The 21,497-nt window shown below is 38.2% G+C and overlaps 1 protein-coding gene across 6 annotated transcripts in view; it reads right to left on the reverse strand.

Moving 5' to 3' along the window:
* Positions 1-21,114, reverse strand: part of LOC131896111 (cytochrome P450 2C50-like) — a 44,212-nt gene extending 23,098 nt beyond the window's left edge. For 2 of the 6 annotated variants that reach the window (XM_059246713.1, XM_059246710.1), the window contains exons 1-6: positions 20,947-21,114; positions 14,310-14,472; positions 13,622-13,771; positions 10,794-10,954; positions 9,483-9,659; positions 1,350-1,491 (exon numbers count right to left, since the gene is read on the reverse strand). In XM_059246713.1, coding sequence (XP_059102696.1) covers positions 1,350-1,491; positions 9,483-9,659; positions 10,794-10,954; positions 13,622-13,771; positions 14,310-14,472; positions 20,947-21,114 — 961 coding nt within the window. Of the gene's footprint in view, positions 1-1,338; positions 1,492-9,482; positions 9,660-10,793; positions 10,955-13,621; positions 13,772-14,309; positions 14,473-20,946 lie in introns of all 6 variants that reach the window. The other 4 variants (XM_059246699.1, XM_059246705.1, XM_059246721.1 and 1 more) reach the window with 4 other exon arrangements.
* Between the last annotated feature and the right edge of the window lie 383 nt (positions 21,115-21,497).

The following is a 21,497-nucleotide window of genomic DNA, read 5'->3' on the forward strand; positions in this document are numbered from 1 at the left end:
TGCTTGTCCAGTTTATACAACATATTGTCAAACATTCCAGGCAAGAGCAGTTTCTTGCCCAAATGGTTAGCCTTTTCTACATTGTAAGCAAACTCTATAACAAGTTTCTGCAATGCCCATCATCTTCTCTGAAATAAATTGTTGCTGCCAGGAGCAGACATGTTTCATTGTCATAAAAAGAACCATTATAATTATAGTTTTCCTTATTTATAATAAAAAGTAAATTAGATATAAAACTTTAGACTCATAAAAATAGGATAGAGTATTTTCTTTAATTTTGCCAAATACAAATAGACTAGGTATTATAACTATAATTCTTGCTTGATAACTGTTTCATTATAAGTAATTTTACTATGTTAAAATGAAAACCTTCCTCTTTGATTAGACAGAAAAGGCAAGTGCTGTGGGATGGTTTTTCTGTATGTTGTGAATATGTGTTGCTACCATTGGTTAATAAAGTAGCTGTTCTGGCTTATGGCATGACAAGTTATAGCCAGGTAAGAAATCCAAGGAAAGATAAGAAGATGTCAGAGATAGCTAGCAATAAGTCTGAGCTATAGACCAAAGAGTTTGTAATTAATATTAAGCCTCTGAGTGATTATTTTAAAGGTGGCTGCAGGACTGTGGATCCAGGACAGGACAGAAAAAATGTTTGGCTACAATCTTTCTCATGACAAGTAGCAGAAAAGAAAATTAAGTACTGAGATTTTGTTTTGCTTTTTGTTTTTCTGCAACAGGGTATGGTGGTTTAAATGAAAATGACACCCATAGGCAAATCATATATTTGAGGGATTAATTACCAGGGAATGGAACTGATTGAAAACATTAGAAGGGCTGAGATATATGGCCTTATTGCAGGAAGTGTGTCTCTGGAGATTGGCTCTGAGGGTGGGCTTTGAGGTTTAAAAGTGAATACCAAGCCTGGAGACTCTCTCTAAGTCTGCAGGCCAGGAAATAGCTCTCAGTTACTGTTTTAGCAACATGTGTGCCACCATGTCTCCAGCCATGATGCTAATAGACAAAGTCTCTAAAACTGTAGATAAGCCCCTAGTTAAATGCTTTCTTTCATAAGTGTTGTGTTTGTCATGGTGTCTCTTCATAGAAATAGAACAGTGACTAAGACACATGGTTTCTCTGCGTAGTCTCAGCTGTCCTGAAATTAGTTTTATAAACCAGAGTGTCCTTGAATTCAGAGATCTGCCTGGCTTGGCCTCCCAAGTGCTAAGATTAAAGGCATGGTCAACCATTTCCACTTGCAAATACTGAGATTTTGAATAACAACATACAAGACACTAGCTAAGTTTTTCCGGAATCATACAGGAACACTGCTTCACAAACACTGTCCTTACCTGTGACATGGGGGTGCTTCAGCAGGAGCAGGAGAGCATATCTCAATGTTGTGCTTGTTGTCTCTGTCCTAGCAGCAAACAGATTGGTCACAGTTACTGCCAGATTTTCAAGTGTATAGTTCAACTGGTAATTGCAGTTTTCCTAAGAATAATGTTACAAAATTATCTGATAATTTGTTACTGGCACATCCAATTACAATTAATTTATAATATAGCATAATTTTATATTGTTGAAAATGCAAAATTCGGAACTAATACTAGAAGTGGAAACCAATACAGCATTTCAGAGATTATGCTGTAGATAGCAAACATGATTTCTACGTTTATATTTCTTAAAATTCTAAGATTATCTTCTCATATGTGTGTGTTTTTACAATGCTCGGATTTAAGGCCTTAGAAGATATGAAGAGACTTGTATTTCTTTCATTATCTAGTCTCTACTATCAAAACATATGTAGGGAAGGATGTGTGTTACATTTATCTGGGGGATAAGTAGACTCATTTATAAGAAGAAAACATAAGTGCTAAACAAAGTGAGATTTGTCAGGCACTTGACTTTGGCCCATCATGTCTACTCTTCAATGTAAACATTGGTTTGAAATGAACTCTTTTTGTCTAAATTAAACATATCTATGATATTTATTATGACATTCATAACTAAATTTCCTCTTATTTGTTGGGAAGTATAATTTAAATTTATAGCAAGAAACAAATAGAGGACATAATGGTAGCCATTGCAAGCCTTTATGAAGAATTTGATAAAGATTTTTGAAAAGGTTTTTTATGGAACCAATACGCTGCAGACTCACCATAAAGTTCAAATTGTGTAAAGGAGATAGGGATTCATAGTTATCAAAAATAGGTTCACAGATTCAAGATGACATGGCTCCATTTCACATAGGGGTCATCTAGAAATAAGGTTATTGTTATGGGGAAGAGAACATGTACTATATGAATCCAACAGACACTAAGTCATGAACACAGAGTGTGACATACTAATGTCCCTCTTGGGGATTAAGGAGAATATAAGAGTATCTAAGTTACCAAATCAGATATTTGATGTGCAGTAGGTTCCCCAACAAGGTTTACAGCTTGAAATGTTCAGTCAGGAAATCATAGATAAAATATCATTTTCTAACTATTAATAATGACTTGTAATCGCTTGTGACCTTCAGTGTATCCAATTTTGTAAAATCAACACTATTAAGATGACTAGCCCTCTCTGTATTAACGCTTGCCAAAGACACTTAGCTACCTTTGTAATGTAGATTCATCTCATTTTCTAACTGTAAATGTTACATTGTATATGTCTTAAATTATTCACAAGCAATATACTCAAAAACTAATGCATTTGAATAGGTTGTGGTGCAGTTGTGGCAGTTGTATCTTGACAGTGACCAACAACTGCTGGCTCAGAGTCAAGGCACCCACAGCAACAGGAAAACCCTGCCTTACTATAATTCTTGTCAGATACTCCTGTGAGATAATAGTTCCAAGAAGATAACCTAATATTTCCAATTTTCTAAACTATTAAAATTCTAAGTGCATTATAAATATTTATCATAATACACATAGAGTAGTATTGCTTCAACTCATCAATGATACTTCCTATTGGAGCAGATGGAGATCAATAGTGAAAGCATCCACAAGTCAAATTGCAGAGAATTGAACTGTGGAATGTCCATCCCTAATTTATATCATCTTCAATACAACTCTTACAATTGAAGCTTAAGGCACATCTTGGAAGAGGAGGAAGAAATATTATAAGAGCCAGAAGACCAGGGTTTGCAGCAAGAATGTGCCTGCTAGATATGACATGGTAGCTACACTCATGAAATTTAAAACATGGCTATGAATCCATACCTGAAAATTGAAAACATTAATTAAGATGACAGCTGTGATTAGCAGAATTGCATGAGAGTTCAACACTAATAAAGAGATGTTGGCAATGAAAAATTACCAAGAGAATCAGATTTAGCTTTTTTCAGAATTGAGTGCCCTAAATGGTTTTCCAATCCAAACTTATACTCTTTAACATACAAGGAAGACTAAATGGACATATCAGAATGCATTTAATTCATGTACTTATCCAAAAAACTTATATATTCAATAATTATGAAAGAATAAAAGGCCATAAATTTCTAAGGAAGCACTGAGCATGAAAGGTGTTGGTAGAAGAAGGTAGGAGGCAGTGACATAATAATATATTAATTGAATAAAATATTTAAAAGTAATATTGATATTCCTTAGATCGATTGACCAAGAAAACCAACAACATAAAGAGGTCAGGGGTTTATCACTCTTTAATGGCTAACAATACATTCAAAAAGAAATATGAACAATTTAGAAGGGCACTTAGAAAACATAAAAAGACCCAGCCTACAGAATATAGGCTTAGAAGAAGAAAGGAACATCAGAGCAAAGGCATGGACATTATTCTCAAATATACCTTGGAAGAACATTTCCCAAAACTATAAAAGGAGATGGCTGCCAGGTATAAGAGGTCTACAGAACTCAAAATACATGAGACCAGAAAAGAAACCTCCCATAACATATGATAGTTTTGATATTAAAAACAGAGAGTAGTGAAGTATGGGTATGCCTTGCTAGTTAGAAGAACAGATAAGAGACCTACCTGCCCTTGGTTATAGATCCTGAAGGCCCACTCCACTGACACCCATTCCTGTCCCACCCTCCCCATGATGCCATGCTGCTGCCCCCACCTTGGCAGATAACCGTTGCTCAGGTGCAGGCCATGGTACTCAAAAGAAAATCTGCAGAACATGCCAGTCACAACAGATGCAAAACATGCTAATCTGCAGAACAGGTGCAGGTCACACTAGCCAGGAAAAAAAATAAGAAAACTTAAGCAGAAACTTGCTGCTGGACCAGAGACCACACCTGCTGTCAGAACCCAAGACAGGTGGCCCACCTGAGGTCATCCTCCACTCTCTCAGTGCCCCCACACAAACTGAAGTAATTCTGGAAATGGAAAATCTAGGTAACTGAACAGAAACTAAAGATGTAACCATCACCAACAAAATACATGAGATGCAAGAGATAATCTCAAGCACTGAAGATATGATAGAAGAAATAGATGCATTGGTCAAAGATAATTTGAAATTTAAAAATTCCTGGCACAAAATATCCAGGAAATGTGGGATATTATGAAGAGACCAAACCTAAGAATTAAAGGAATAAAAGAAGGAGAAGAATCCACACTCAAAGACCCCTAAAATATTTTTACCAAATCACAGAAGAAAATTTTCCTAACATGAAGAAGGACATCCCTATGAAAGTACAAAAAGTCTACAGAACATCAAATAGATTGGATGAGAAAAGGAAGTCACCTCATCACATAATAATTAAAACACTAAACATATAGAAGAAAGAAAGAATATAAAAATCTGCAAGGTAAAAAGGCCAGATAACATATAAAGTCAGACCTACTGTAATTACAAGTGACTTATCAAAGGAGACTCTGAAAGCTACAAGACCCTGGATGGAAGTTTTGTAAACTTTAAAAGATCACAGATACCAGCCCAGACTTGTAGATGTAACCAACCGTCTTATTAAATAAGAAACACAGAGCCGATTCAGAGAAGAAAGCCAAGAGGTCAGAACTAAGAGCCTTACCCTTCCTGCTTCAGCACCAGATCCAGAAAAACTTACAATCAGTATAGATGAAGAACACAAGATATTCCATGACAAAGTCAAATTTAAACAATATCTATCCACAAATTCAGCCCTACAGTAGGTAGTAGAAGGAAAACAAAAACCCAAAGAGGTTCAGCACACCCATGGAACCAGAAGATATAAGTAATTTCACACCAGCAAAAACAAAAGAAGGGAAGCACACACATCCTACCACCACCAATGACAACCAAATAATAGGAATTATCAATCATTGGTCATTGAGATATCTCAATATCAATGAACTCAATTCCCCAATAAAAAGACACAGGCCCAATGAGAGCTGGCAGATTCTGTGTCTCAGGGAGCCACTGAGGTCATAAAGGGATGGGTATTGGGGTAGAGCGGGGGTCTTGTAGATTGCAGGGCCCAATGAGGGGTTTTGGTGGGGGAGCTTGCCCACAGGAGTCTTCCCTGCTGGCTGGCACCTGGGGCAGTGATGGGTGGGGGTTCCCAGGGACTGCTTGTGTCCCAGGTGCTGGATGTCAACAAATAATGGAATGAAAATAGGTTTATACTATCACCCTGCACAATATGCAAGGTCAAGTTGATCAAAGAGGTCAACATTAAATCAGATACACTGAATCTGATAGAAGAGAAAGTGGGGAATATAGACTTGAATATATTGAAATAGGATGCAACTTACTGAATACGTTGGCACAGGAAACAACTTCTTGAATAGAACACCAGTAGCACAGACACTGAGATCAACAATTAATAAGTGGAACCTCATGAAACTGAAAAGCTTCTGCAAAGGACACTGTCAATAAGACAAAATGGCAGCCTGTACACCTAAAAAAGATCTTTACCAATGTCACATCTGACAGAGGACTGATCTCCAAAATATATAAAGAATTCAAGAAACTAGACATCGAAAAATAATCCAATTAAAAAATAAGGTATAGATCTAAATAGAAAATTCTCAACAGAAAACTCTCAAATAGTTGAGAGACACTTAAAGAATTGTTCAACATCCTTGGCCATCAGGGAAATGCAAATCAAAATGACTATGAGATTCCATCTTACACCAGTCAGAACGGCTAAGATCAAAAACACTTACGACAGCCTATGCTGGAGAGGATGTGGAACACAGCGAATACTCTTCCAGTGCTGGTGAGAGTGCATACTTGCAAAGCCACTTTGGAAATCAATATGGAGGTTTATCAGAAAATTGGTAATCAATCTACCTCAAGATCCAGCTATACTACTCCTGGGCATATACCCAAAGGACACTCAGTCATTGCACAAGGACAGTTGCTCAACTATGTTCATAGCAGCATTATTCATAAAAGTATAACCTAGAAACAACCTAGATGCCCCCAAATCAAAGAGTAGATAAACAAAATGTCATATTTTTACACAATGGAGTATAAAAAGCTGTTAAAAATAATGACATTAGGAAATTTGAAGTCAATGGATGGAAGTAGAAAAATTATCCTGAGTGGTGTAACCCAGATCGAGAAAGACAAACCCGGTTTGTGCTCACTTATAAGTAGATATTGACTGGAAAGTAAAGAGTAATCATGCTACAATCCATAGCCCAGAAAGTCTAGGTAACAAGGAGGGCCCAAAGCAGGGGGGATGCATGAATTTCCCTAGGAAGAGAAAATAGAAGAGGTCTCCTGGGTAGACTGGGAGGCGGTGGGGATGAGAACATAAGGGATTTGATTGAAGGGTGGATGGAAGGGGAGAGTATGGAAAGAGACATCTAGGGGGTCATTTGTAGAAACCTGGTACAAGGGAAACTCCCATTAATCTACAGGGATGACCCCAGCTAAGACTCCTAGCAACAGTGGATAGGTAGCCTGAACTGCCCATCTCCTGTAATCAGGCTTGATCTACTTGTGGGACTCCTAGTGGTGGAAGCAAGGGCTGTCTCTAACACTTTGGCTGGCTTCCAGAAACCTATTCCTCATACTGGCTTGCCTTGACCAAGTTTAATACATGAGGAAGAGCTTAGTCCTACCTCAACTTCATATGCCATGCTTTGCTGACACCCGTGGTCGGAGTGCCCCCTTCTGAAAGGAAACAGAGGAGAAGGAGTGAATTGGGGAAGTGGGGGAGTAGGGGGAAGGAAAGCGGGGAGAAGAGGGAAGGAAAACTGTAATCAGGATATAAAATAAATGAATAAATTTAATTAACAAAAAATTCCAATATAGATGAAAGGAAAAAAATCAACTAATAAATTATTTCAGCACAATTTTTATCTAAAAATTAAACTTAATCATGATTCTCTACGACAGAAATTACTGACCTGAGATGAAATCAAAGAAATAATTGTATTTATAATGGTGTCAACAGGGTAAGATTTAGATTACATAATTAAAGATGTGGAATTAAAACAATTTTGGGTTCTGAGAAACAAATATCAACAAATGAGAAATCACCTCATGTACAAACACTGGAAGATGCAATAGTGGTATGATATTGGGAATACTACACAAAGTAATCTAATAAATCTCTTCCATTGGTACTAAGTTCAAATGGGAAAGAAAATCTCCAGACTCAAATGGAACTGTGGGGAAGATCTGAATCCCACACTTGAAAACCTAATGCAGACTAGAACAATGCAAGCAACATGGTGTTGACACAGAGATCAAGTCCCAGCAGTGCGGAGGTGACGTACGCCTTTAATCCCAGCACTTGGGAGGCAGAGCCAGGAGGATCTCTGTGAGTTCAAGGCCAGCCTGGTCTACAGAGCAAGATCCAGGACAGGCACCAAAACTACACAGACAAACCCTGTCTCGAAAAACCAAAAGAAAAAAAGAAAAAAAAAAGATTAAGTTCCAGATGCACATAGACTCATATGCAGGCAAAACTCTCCTATACAAAACATTAAAATTTAAACATGGTCACAGTCTTGTAGCTATGAAATTGTATAATGTCTATAGAAAATTATAGCTATTTTTACAGAGGTAAATGTGAAACTACCATTTGAATCAGTAAACATAGTACTGGGACTATGCACATAGAAAATGGAAATGACACTAAGAAACATGCACCCAGATGTTCATGGATAAGTAGCTTCAGAACAGTCAGAGGTATAAATAACACAGATACATGGATGATGAATGAAAACATTGTGGTTCTCAAACTTGTACAAAGTTTTGTTTGCTATAACAGGAGACTGAACAGAAAGAAGCTGAACTTAGAGGAACATCAAAGATTTTATGCAAGTGGAAGAAGACAGAAAGTAAAGTCACACATAGTATGACCTGGTTTAGATGTTAGTACACTCTGTCAGAGAGACATGGGAAAATTTAAAGAGACAGAAATCACACTAACAATTACTAGTAAGACCATGGACTAAGGGGAATGATGGTTTAGTGACTAGTTTGTTTTTTGTAAGAGTGATGGAATATTTTTAAACTGTTGAGCTGGTAGTTGCAGTATTTGTGGATACACTCAGTACCACCACAGTGTACATAAAGTATGGTTACTGATATCACATGTGAAATTTTCCTGTTTTAGCAATTGGCATGTCTCCCAATAATGATTGATGGATTAAGTACAATCTTTGTATGAATTAAGCATATCCTAAAATTCATATAGGAATTTAAAGAATCTAGAATGGTCAAGCATCCTGGCAAAACAAAACTGCAGTGTAGAGAGACTCACAATCTTTTTTCAAAAAAATATTACTAAAATGTTTTATTAATGAATAACTTGTGACACTAGACCACTAGCAAAAGACCAAAAAAAGACATGAGAAATGGAACAAAACTCATGTCCATCATCAAATCTGCATGTTTATCATCAATTTTTTAATGTGCTATGTAAATTGCATAGCAAAATATCTTTTTTTGTAAATTACACAGTCAAAACAGTTAAACCTCACAGCATACCTAATGAATACCAATGTGCAACCACACTGAGTCAAATTTATCTAAAATTATACTCTATGGAAATTTATTCTCCTATCTGCCATATTCTTTCCAGTTGTACTTCCCTCCCAACTTCACTTTCCTACCCAAATAATATCTGTCAATTCAAATGTGTCCAGATCAATTGTAATCTGTAGGACATGCAAGTGATCCACACACTGGACGAGGATGCCAATTTTCATGTTAAGACAGAACAGTTTTGATTTATGACTCAATTGGAAGTAGTTTTATGTTATATGCCTTTTCTGTTGTCTTTCTCCTCTGTTAGATTATCTTTTCTTTTTTTGTTTTTAATTTAATGAACAGGGCCAATGTGCTCTAATTGACAAATTCATGATATTGCTTCCAGGAAACTAGCATAAATAATAAATATTAAATTATTTTTCACATGATGCTGGTAAATAATGAAATATTCAATGAACTATAAAATACTTGTTCAACCCAGTAAGTGTATACATATATATTAACGTGTAATTGTTATACATGTACATATATGCATATACAACTGTATACATATATATACATGTAAGTGAGTAAATATATATTAACACTTTACCAGCCTTCTTTTAATTAGGTAGTAATCAATGAAGTCCCGAGGATTTGTAACATCCAGTGATTCTTCATGTTCTTTTATTTTCTCCACAAGGTAACTTTTAATACATGTATAATTTCTAAAAATTGTTCTATGACTTCCTGGACAATAATCAAGCAGAGCAGGGAATGCATTGCAAACCTAAAAGAAAATGCAACTAATTTACTAAATGAGAAAAATAAATATACAGTAATGAGGAAAATAAGAAATATAACATATAGTGAGTCTGATTTTCATTTATAGCTTGGCATATAAATGTTGTCCATCCTGAGGAGGTGGTTGATTTTACATATATAGAAATTTTATGCTAATAGGGAGATTTGAAGGAGAAATTTCTGCCTAAATAATCAAAGATTATAGAAAAATTTCCAAATTTATGAATCTTTTAGTATAAATAATGTTCATCTTAGTTCATTGATGTCTCAAACACTGTTCTACAAGTTTAAAATACCATGTGATGCAAATTACTTACACTCACATTTTCAAAGTGACAGTTGAAGTTAAGATGGTTGTTTGACCTGATTTACAAAAGAGATCTAATACCTGAAGATTTTATTTCCATAAAGCAGTTTTTTTACACAGAAACAGCATGTAGAAATGGGTGGGGCTCAAAAATGCCTTGAAATTTATTGCACAGCCCTTAAGAATCCTCTATGATCACACAATAATTCTTTCTGCAGCATGAAGGAGATTCCACTTCATCACTGGAAAACCTTGTGAGTGTCTTTAAGGTCCAAGCACCATTAAACCATTCATCTTGTCATTTCTTTAGGCTACACTGTTAACCAAGATCCCAGCAAATGCACCAAACCACTAACTACTCAGTGTTTCCTGGTAGCTTTCATTCTCCAAAATATTCTTTCTCATTTTAGAGAATATTCTTTCTTAACTAAAAGATTCCTGCCCAATAATATGATGAGGGTCAGTGGAATTGCTGAAAAGAGGCCAATAAAACTGCATAGTAGAAGAATGTCTTATAAGTGACTGACCACCCTTGTAGAAGTGAATACAGTACTTTATAAAAAAGTGCTCTGTAGAAGTCAATGGTGAAATCACTGAATAGGGAGGTATCAAGCTTGTGCCTTCATGACATTTTCCCTTCTGTCTTGCTCTTTATACAGCAAAGGGGATAGATGTTCCGTTCTCATGTTTTCTCCATAGTACATTAGTCAGAACTGTGGTATTGGTCACCTCACTACTTGATCCACATTGAATTTGACCTGTGAGAAAGAACATCATACATGTGTTTTCTGGAGGAAAGGCTCTTGGCTTCACCTGTATCCAGGGGGAGCTCAAAATCTTGTTGTTCTCTTGTAATTTTTCCATCAAGTTAAGAAAATCCTGGTCTTTATAATCAAAACGACTCTGGAAAATAATTGAGCTGATCACATTGCAGGGAGCACAGGTCAAGATGAAGGTGGGATCACAGGGTGAGCCTGGAGAGTTGGAAATAACTGTAAAATGCCATTGAGACATACCAAGAAGACACTTTGTTTCACTAATAGACAAGTTACTTTATATGTTTTAAGAATTTATTAGGCATGAACATTCTTAACAGGCAATATTCCCCTGGTGAAGGATCAGCAATCACCTTGACCTTAATTCCAACTTGGCCTTCATTCTCACTGGTTAAGTAATGGCACATCACATCTATTTTATTGAATTGTATGCACTAACCTCAGCTGCATGTTATTTTCATGGGAAGACTTGTATATACCTAACATTCTAGTGGTCAGCGCTGAATCACTTTTGTCTGCCAAGTCTATAGACCATATCGAACTGAAAAGAAAATAGAAGAGTTGCAACTTGGAATTTGGGTCAGGTATGAATGTTGTAAGCATTATGTATTGTACCAGTAAAGTGTAAATAAAGGGCAATATTTTTATTAGGTTCAATAATTATAATGAACAAATTTTAATCACAGGATAAATCAGTCTTATAAGGGAAGAAAAACTATATCAACAACTGTAACTGTGACAAGATCTACAGACATAACTAAATAATATGAGAGCCTTTACTTTTTTTATTGTCAATCCAAGGTGAGGCAAACAGCATGAGGAAACAAATGGAGACTATTTTCCATGTCCATATTTAAAACAATGGATTTTGCTCCTTAAGAAATAAATTTTTCCTGCTGATCATAGTGCTGCACAACTTTAACCCCAGGACTCCAGAGACAGTTGCTGAGTCTGATGTCAACTTGTCTACAGAGTGAGCTCCAGAAAAGACAGAGCTACGTAATAGAGAGACTCTGCATCAGAACCAAAAGTTTTTTAAAAATTAAAAAAAAATATTTCCTGTGAAAGTATAATAAAAGTATTTCTGGTTAGTAATTTTGGAACACTGGGTGGTAATGGGCAAGAAAGAGCATGATGGTGAGCACTACAAAAAACATAACAAACTGTTACCAAATTGTCTTTATGAACTCATGGAAGAATCCGATGATTATATAACAATGACATTTACTTTAAAATAAACTAATATTCATTGTGGCTAACTTTACATTAAATATATTTGAATAAAACTGATATTTGTGGATATTTTAATATAGACATTTTTAAGACTTTTTTTATAATTTAATTTAATTTTACATATCAGCTACGGATTCCCCTGTCCTCACTCCTCCTGCCCCCCCCCCCCAGCCTACCCCTCATTCCCATCTCTTCCAGGGCAAGGACTTCCCTGGGGATTCAGCTCAGCCTGGTAGATTCAGTAGAGGCAGGTCCAGTCCCCTCCTCCCCTTACCCAGTCTGAGCAAAATGTCCCTGCAAAGGCCCTAGGCTCCAAACAGCCAGCTCATGTACTAAGGACAGGTCCCAGTTCCACTGCCTGGGGGCCTCCCAAACAGTTCAAGCTAGTCAACTGTCTCACTTATCCAGAGGGCCTGATCCAGTTGGGGGCTCCTCAGCTATTGGTTCATAGTTCATGTGTTTCATATTGCAAACTCTTTAAATATTTTGTAAAATGTTGATTATGTGATTGATTTCACAAGTAAGGAAAATGAGTAATCAGCTTCTGTGCTGGTTACTTGTGGTCAAGTTGACATAACCTAGAGTTTGTTCAAGAGAGAAAGACACAGGAGAGTAATTTCCTACTTCAAAATAATCTCTGGCATGTCTCTACATGCTTTCTTCATTATCTATCATGTGTGAGGGCTCAGCCCACTGTGAGCAATGATGCCTCTGGCCTAGTGGTCCTGCACTCCAGAGGTACACTAAAGAAGCTAAGAAAAGCAGGTGGAGCAGTCACTGAGCAGCATTCCTTCATGGTTTCTGCTTTATTTCCTGCCTTCAAGTTCCTGCCTTGAGTTGCTGCCCTAGCTTTTCTCAGTGATGAGGTGGAACCTGTGTGTCAGGTGAACCCTGGCCCTGCTCCATGATGCACGCTTGTGCATGTGCACACACGAGCATGCGCACAAAAAAAAGGCTAGGATAAAATACTTCTTTCTTTCTTTTCATTCCTGTAGTAAAATTGCTGTGATGAGGAAATCAATAATCTGTATGCACAAGGTGATACCAAATTTATGACTTTAGATTAAAATAAATGCCCTATTAATTAACAATGTTTGGCATGTGAACAAAACATAATTTAGTAAAATATATGAATCAAAACACTAAGTGATGTGTAAAAAGAAATAATGATAAAATTGTGAAATCATATTATATACAGAGATTCAATAATTGATGAAAATTTTATTATACTCAGGTAAAAAAAATGAAATCTATACCTCAAATCACTGTTATGAAGGAATTTGAACATGATCCTGGAAGGCCCCTTGGACATATGAGTGAAGCAATGGAGAGCAATGTCATTGAATAAAATGAACATCAATATTATATAGTTTAGGCTCTTTAGGTATACATGATGACATTGCCACCATTATCAGTGACAATTATTGTTGGATTAGATAATGTGCAATAGAGAAACTATACTTGTGCTGAGGGAAATGCATGATACCATAATGCAATGTAAAGTTAACGTGAGACATATGCTCCTGACTTCTGTTGCAAATAAAGGAAAGCCTTGAATATAATAGGAACCATGTGACTTACTCAGTCATACTCTACCAAGATGTAAAAGCCAGATTATAAACCTGCGCTTACCATTGGTTTTCCTAAGTTCCCCCACAAGGTACTGTGCTTCCTCTTGAACACAGCCCTCCATGCTCTTTTTTCCCATGCCCAAATTCTGCAGGGTCATGAGGGAAAAACGCCGCATGTCTTTCCATATATTCCCATTGCTAAAAGTGATTCCTGAACAAATGGGAAAAGAAACCAGAGAGTAGGTCTCAGAGACAGAAGAGGAAGCTGAATGGTGGCATGTAGTTGAAGATTTTCTGTGTCCACCTGGCTCCTGTGTCCTTGCATTTCTGCAGCCGCTCAGACCCAAATAAACACACACAGGCTAATATTATTTATAACTGCTTGGTCATTAGCTCTGGCCTACCACTAACTAGCTCTTACACTTAAACTCAGCCCATTTCTGTTAATCTAGATGTTGACACGTATTCCGTGGCTTTACCTGTATGCCTGTATCATGCTGCTCCCTGAATGGCAGGTTGATGTCTCCTGACTCAGCCTTCCTCTTTCCACAATTTCCTTCTCTGTTTGTCATGCCTATACTTCCTGCCTGGCTACTGGCCAATCAGCATTTATTTATACAGAGCAATATCCACAGTAGTGGCAGCCATAGTCCCACCCTGTGCCTGAGGAACAAGCTTGTCCTCTGCTCTCCATTCTCTGGCTCACCATGGATACTGCCCAGAATGCACATAAGCACATGCACACTTACCTAGGCCATTAACAACTTTATCCACAGCTGGGAGCCTTCCTCTTCCAGAGAACTCCTCCCCATGACCAATTAGTGCTTCTTTCACTGCCTCATAGCCATACAACACCACAGTGGGCTGTGTGCCAAAATACAGAGTAAAGACAGGGCTGTAGGCTTTTGAGAACTGGAAACAGGAAAAAAATGTAAATACTAATAAAAAATGTTGCCTCATTCTCCATATAATCAATCTCATTGAGGCTGATTTATTACTATATTTTAACATTTTTATTCAGGCAAACTCAGGTTCAAATGGTTCTAATATATATCATGATGATGATTATCACTTATGAATGTTCAACAATGTCCCAGGCAAATACTCAGACAGTTGACCCATAGATGACAATGAATCATCATATGAAGATATTTGCCAGGTCTCTTGTCCTTATTTCATAAGAAACTAAAATTCCACATTCTTTTTCTGGACCGTATTGTATTGGGGCTGTAGACCAGCCTTCAGCCACTTGGGAATTGAGGGGGATCCATAGAGTTTGAACTAAATACTCAACTGACTTATTTATCTGAAGGAGTAAAACTTAATTCTATGGGGTCAATGAGGAGGGCAAAACAATTCTATGGGGCAGGTGAAAAGGGAAAATTAGGCACATGCTCTTATACACACACACACACACACACACACACACACACACACACACACATTTCCAACATGTCAGGATATCATCTAGGGTACTGAAGAATGCCCAGCCTTCAGCAGGTCAGAGAAACTGAAAAAGAGATGCAGAGTAAGCAAACTACTGGACAGACAAATGACACACAAGGACTTTTATGAGGGCCAAAGCTTAGTTCTTCATTTTATTATTCTTTCTATTGCTTGTTCTATTCTATTCTTTTCCTGTTCTGTTCTTCTACCCCTTCTGTTTCCCTTCTGCATCTGTTTATTTTTTCCCTTACAGCTTACATCCCAACAACTAAATCTTTCCAGGAGTATAAAACTTACAATGTGGTTACATTCCATTTTTAGATGAATAATTACAATGAATACAGGTGGAAAATGGCATGTTTTCCAAATCCCTTACATGATTAAACATTTTATGTATTACAGGTATTCAAGTTGTTCCATAAACCCACATGAATTCATACCTAAGCAACTTGTTATATATAAACACAGTGAAAGCAGCCAAGGTGTTTTTCTCAGCCAGTTCTTTTGCTGGCAGGCTGCATTTTACCATCACACAGAAAGGATCAATCACTTTATTCTTTATCTCAAAAGGTAATCTAATAAGAAATCTTAAAGAATCATAAGTCTAAACTTTTATATATGGAAAACAGTTAGCTCTACTTTAATCTTCAGGCTGCATATGCACACATCAAGTTTTTTATAATGCAAAGCTGAGGACAGAAATGGGTACAAGAAATTAATCATCATCCTTGATCACCAACCTATTCTAGCAAGAAATGTATCTCAGCCAGCAATAGACAGGCTGCCATTGTCCCTGTTCCCTGACCTCAACAAATCCCTTGTTCAATTATTAAAAATATGTCTTTATGAACTTTAAATTGTCCCCCAAATTTTTCTACCTCAAAGCCATTGACAAAAACATCTTAACCTAACCTTAAGTCATTATTTAAACTTTGTTTTAGTTGTGATGCACACTAAAACCCATAAAAATATCTCCCAACAGTAAGATTAAAAGAACTTGAGCTAGCTTAGCTTCTTGGATTCAACTGTTTTTCTTAATCATTAATCCAAACTACAGTCTATACAACTCCTCAAGAGAGAAACATTAAATCCTAGCTGTGTGACACTCCCTTGGTTCTATTTCCTATCTTCTGAAGCCCCTACTTTATTAGGGATGGTGGCAACACCATATCTAGCCTTTATTTATACTAATTTTTCCACTAAACTAACCTCTATCATAATTCCTTATTATATTTGTAAAAACCCTTAATTATAAAAATTCTATTTAAACTAACACTACTATTGTATAAAATAATTGCTTCAATTAAACAGTATAGCATAAGAGGAAATCATCTTCATAATAATCCACAGGTAAAAATATCCAGTAAAATGGGATTTTTCCATGAGATAATTTTACTACATTAAAGGCAGTGGGGATCGACCATACATACCCATTAACACCATGCCAGATACCAGAAAAAATGACAGCATCAAACATATAAAGATACAGGAGCAGCAGGAAACATTCTGGAGCCTAAGCCCTTGGGGCCTTGCCTATTCAAGATTCACCCATCAGTGCCTTGGGTTGTGGTGGGCCAATTTCCTGAAGTCAGCTGCCACCTGCCTCTCTTTTGACATGCCACTGGCACTATTGCAAATGAGAAAAACTCAATGTAGCAGGAATCTTAGAAGGTCTTATTAATAAAACCAAACCTGAGGCCAGTTATTGGAGTGAACACTGGAAGATCAGAGAGACAGAACAAGCCACAGCTAACCTCACCTGGCCAACTTCTCAGCTGATCTTGTTTCCTCTGTGTCCTCATATCCGAATGACTCTCAGTTGAACTGTGCTGCTCAAAACCTAAAAGCTTAACCAGCCAAATGCTTCCAGTTTCTGGTCCTCATGCCTTATATATCTTTCTGTCTTCTACCAACACTCCCTAGGATTAAAGGCTCGCTTTCTGGGATTAAAGGCGTGAGTCACCATGCTTGACTGTATCCTTGAACAGATGGATTTCTGCCTCTGGAATGCTAGGATTAAAGGTGTGTGCTACCACTGCCTATCCTAAGTATCTAGTGGCTTTTCTGTTCTCTGACTCCAGATATGTTTATTAGGGTACACAATATTTTTTGGGAACACAATACCACCACAACTCAACATCAGCACTCTGCATATTCGTCGTTGGATTCTTGAGCAGTTTACCACCACTCTCACGCCCACTCCACTATAAAAGAGACATCCATAGTCAGACGACTGCTGCAGAAGGGCTGGTTCTTCCCCCCCCCCCCCCCATAAAGCTCTGATACTGGGTTTTGTCGTGGCTTATGCCTCGTGACATTTCTGAATGGTAACCAGTGTCGCTTTATCATTTTTAAAACAACACTGGTGCTATTCTCGAGACAGGCTCTCCCAGTGCTCTGCATCCAGGGCTCTGCATCTGGGACCCTGTTACTGAGGTTTGGTGGACCTGCAACTGCCCGCTCTACTTTTCGTGTTTGCCTGGCTGCCAGACCACTCTGCACACTGGCTAACGAGATTGGTGAGTTTCCCCTTTCCAATCCCTCACCATTTTCCTCGAATGTAGCATGAGATATATTCCTCGGGTAGGACGCCTGGGGCATCCTCGGGCTGCATACCGCAACACATTCTCTCTTGATGAAGTATTGCACACTGTCTGGACTCCCAGGGAGTCTTCCAGTATGTATGCCCCCCAGCCCTTGACCCTCTCCTAACGACAGTTGGGGTAACTTGTGCTGATAATTTATGCCAGTCCACAGATTACCTATCCTTAGGGATGCTTAAGATGGGAGCCTGGGATCCCGTTTGTTATTTTAATTTTTTATTTTTTTTCTCTCAGCTGTAGTCACGGGACACGGAGGTTTCCTCCTTGTGGTTCCACTCCTCCTTTGAGAAATGCCTTAAATATCCCCAGATATCAGTAAATTTAGTCACGTAATGGCTGCTTGAATCCCAGTATTTCACAGGAATTATCTAACTTCTGCCAGTGAATGGACAAATGAAAAGAGTTACCTTATCCCCACACTTTTTATCTAAGCTCTGAATCCCCCTTTTCTGATTCTTTCTCTCCTGCCCATTTGCTTTCCTGAACCTAATGGATCTCTGAATCAAAAGAACCTTATCTTATCTGTTCTCTACTCTGTTCTCCGGTACCAGGCTGGCTGCTAAGCACAGACAGGTCTGGAAGCAGGCTAGGGCACATGCAAATAAGTTTACTATCAGGACCCAAATTGAGATCATAATAATTTGAATGGCTCTTTAGCCAGAGATCAGTTTACAGCCTGCCTCCTGGTAGGTCTTCCTAAAGCTGTCCTCAAGCCAGCAAACTATCAAAAAATATTCAAGACATGGAATAAAATCTGTCTCTTGTCTCCCAGAGCTCCCTGACATTAGGGCTAGAATGTAAGCATCTGGAGAGCAAGGCTCATGACCCCACAGGAGGAAGATTCAGCTGTGGCATTTAAGGTGTACCATGGGAGAGATGAGAAAGCCCATGAAAAGAATTGCCAAATGCTGGCACATGCTATCTGAGTGGCTGCATAATGGCTTCCAGGTCCCTGTTTTAGAAGGCCACACAGGCTAGTGCATGCCCTGCCAGGCCATCAATTGAGCCTTGTTCAAATTGCCACCTAGAGAGCTAACTGGACAGCTGACAGCCCCTGTGCACCCAGTGGCTTGGGGACATCAAACTAAGACCTCCAGCAGACCTCCCCGGCTTGGTCACAGGCTCACAGGGAACCCAGGATGCAGCATGGGGCAGTCTGTTTCCTTCCTGTTGGACACCAAGCCACTTACTCAGTCCTGAGGGAGTTTTGAGATCTCACCTCTCCTTCTCATTTCCCTATTGTCAGGGTAGAGGGACAGCCTTACCCACCTCACCAGACTTAATTGTACTTTCAGGGTTACTTAATGGGAAAAGATTTTCCAGTTAAGGTAGGAGCTTTCATTTTATTTGCTCAATCAATACCAATTGGCAGCACTTCTTCTCATACACAGTGACACAGACAGGGCCCTGCTTTCTCAAGTTCCAGAGGACATCAGGGTCCACTGCCTTGTCACCAATTCCAGAAAAATGAGGTCTCATCCCACAAGCTTTTCTCTTCCTGGTTTACTCTTCTAATTAACTACTCAGTTAATTGTTACAGGATCACCATAGAGTTGGAGTCCAAGGACCATCAAATATATACCCAGGTGGTAAAGGAACAGCAACAATCAAAAGGTATTTACATCCCCAGACCTAAAAGTGTCTGGGCTCTGCAAAAACAGACTTCAATATAACAATCCATTACTGTTAAACGCTCTTAACAATTGATCACCTGTTTCTCCTGGATGCTAAACTAATAAAGGAAACAGGTACCTTAAAATTATCTGTCTCTAATAAAGCTTATTTCAGGTTAAAGTTAAAAACATGTTCCAATCTCTCTCTGTCTCTGTCTCTCTGTCTCTCTCTCTCATTAACACTAACCAATATAAACAGAATACTAAACACTACAATGGCCTCTAGCCCAAGACTTTAATTTTCTCATGGTTGCTTCAAAATTTTTCCAAGCTCCAGAAAATCCACCTGGACAAGTTAGCAAAGCTCTGGAACAGGCTTCAGTCCACCTGGACATCACCTTGTCAGACAATTTCCAAGGCAGCAGACAACCCCAGGACACCTGTCTACCTCAGGAGTTGCTTTCCCTCCCCCCACCCCAAGAGTCAACTGATGCCCATTAAGTCAGCTGGAAGCAGTTTTTCTGGGAGAAATGATACCCCTATTCCTGTTCACCCACTTTTTTATAATAAGCAAAAAGTTTGGAGTTTTAAGATGCTGCTGCCACTCCAGCTGCATGACAGCACATGTGAAGTTCAGTAGCTAAGCAAGGGGTCTTATGTCTTATGTCATTTGTATGCTGCGTGATTGCACAAATGCACACAGTGTGGTCATGCAATCAGTGCATGCGTGGCATAGTTCTGTAAGCCCACCTGTGCATGTGCATGGTAATCCTTAAAGAGTAGGACACAGAGTCCTCTTCTATCTTCTCTGCTCTCTCTTACCCCACTATCTCTTTCTTTCTCCCTCTCTCTCTGATTTTTGCACATGCTTCTTCCCCAGGCCTGATTCTTTTGCTCCCCCCAATAAAGCTCTGATATTGGATTTTGTCATGGCTTGTGCCTCATGACCTTTACGCACGGTAACCAGTGCTGCCATTATATTTTTTTTTAAAACAACAACAGGATCAGCTGTGAAGCTCCTCCTGTAGAAAACTAGCAAGCTCTATGATAATGAGCAGAAATTTCAGGTCACCACAAATAATCACAGTCTAGTTTTCATCTGCTGTTACCAAAAACCCAGAGAGTAGGTCTCGTAGAAGCTACACTATAGTATCCAACATCTATGGGGGGAAATGTTTCTTATCATGCAGTGTTCTTGGCCCCAGGCAGAGGCTTTATAAAAATGAAAATAGATAAGGAAACTCTTACTTATATTTGGTCACACTGTAAATGCCTTTTATTTCCTGTGTGAATCCTTGCTCATAGATATTTACTTCAAATCAGGCACCAGTCAGTTCTTCAGAGTCCAGCGTAAATGGCTAATCCTAGTACCAGTGAGTACATAAATTCTGACTCATTGATGAACTATTCCAAACTCTTGACCTTCAGCCAAAAATAATGGAAAATAATTGCAAAGCAAAGATGTGAAGAAGCATATAGAACATTCACAACATAATGATTTATGTTATGAAATGCAATGACCTCAGTGTTCTTCTACCTGAAATACATTACTCATACAAAACTCATGACCAGAACAACAGGCAAAAAGCAGAAGAAACACAAAGCTTTACAAGATTTTGACATTAATGATAATTTTAAACAAGATTGCATCCAGTATTTCATTAAAAACTACGTGAGATCTCTCCCCCTTCTCAAAGTACTATAAGAGCATAAATCATACTTACATTGGTAAAGGATTTCTGGATGTTCTTCACATCTATCTGGAGGAAATTGCCAATAATTGGCAGAGGCATGGGGCCAGGAGGGAGCTTCCCTCTCCCAGAGCTCTGTCTCCAGAGTGAGAGGAGAAGCAGACAGGAGACAGTGAGCACCAGGACCATGACTGAATCCATGGAGACCCTTCTTGACACAGCTGTGATCAGGCAGCAGAGAGCTTATATGATGAAGCTGCAGAATCAATAATTTACGCTTTGGAACATTGCTGACTACTTGACTAAACAATGTTTAATCTCTTGTCCAAATACACTTTGCCCCAATGATGAGACAAAACAAGTTCTTCCTCAATATCCTTTATGGGGTTGTCCATTAGAGATTTTTGGCTTAATTTTATTGGATAGCAAACAAATATTTCTGATTAAAAAAACAGATTTTTACCTAGTCAGATGCTCTTAAAATATTTTAATTAATATTTAAATAGTAGTTTTGCTTCTGAAGCTATATTATAATTACAAAATTTCTCCTTTCTTTTCTTTGTCCAAACCCTCCTATATGTATA

This window comes from Peromyscus eremicus, chromosome 1, assembly GCF_949786415.1.
Source record: "Peromyscus eremicus chromosome 1, PerEre_H2_v1, whole genome shotgun sequence".
Taxonomy (NCBI): domain Eukaryota; kingdom Metazoa; phylum Chordata; class Mammalia; order Rodentia; family Cricetidae; genus Peromyscus; species Peromyscus eremicus.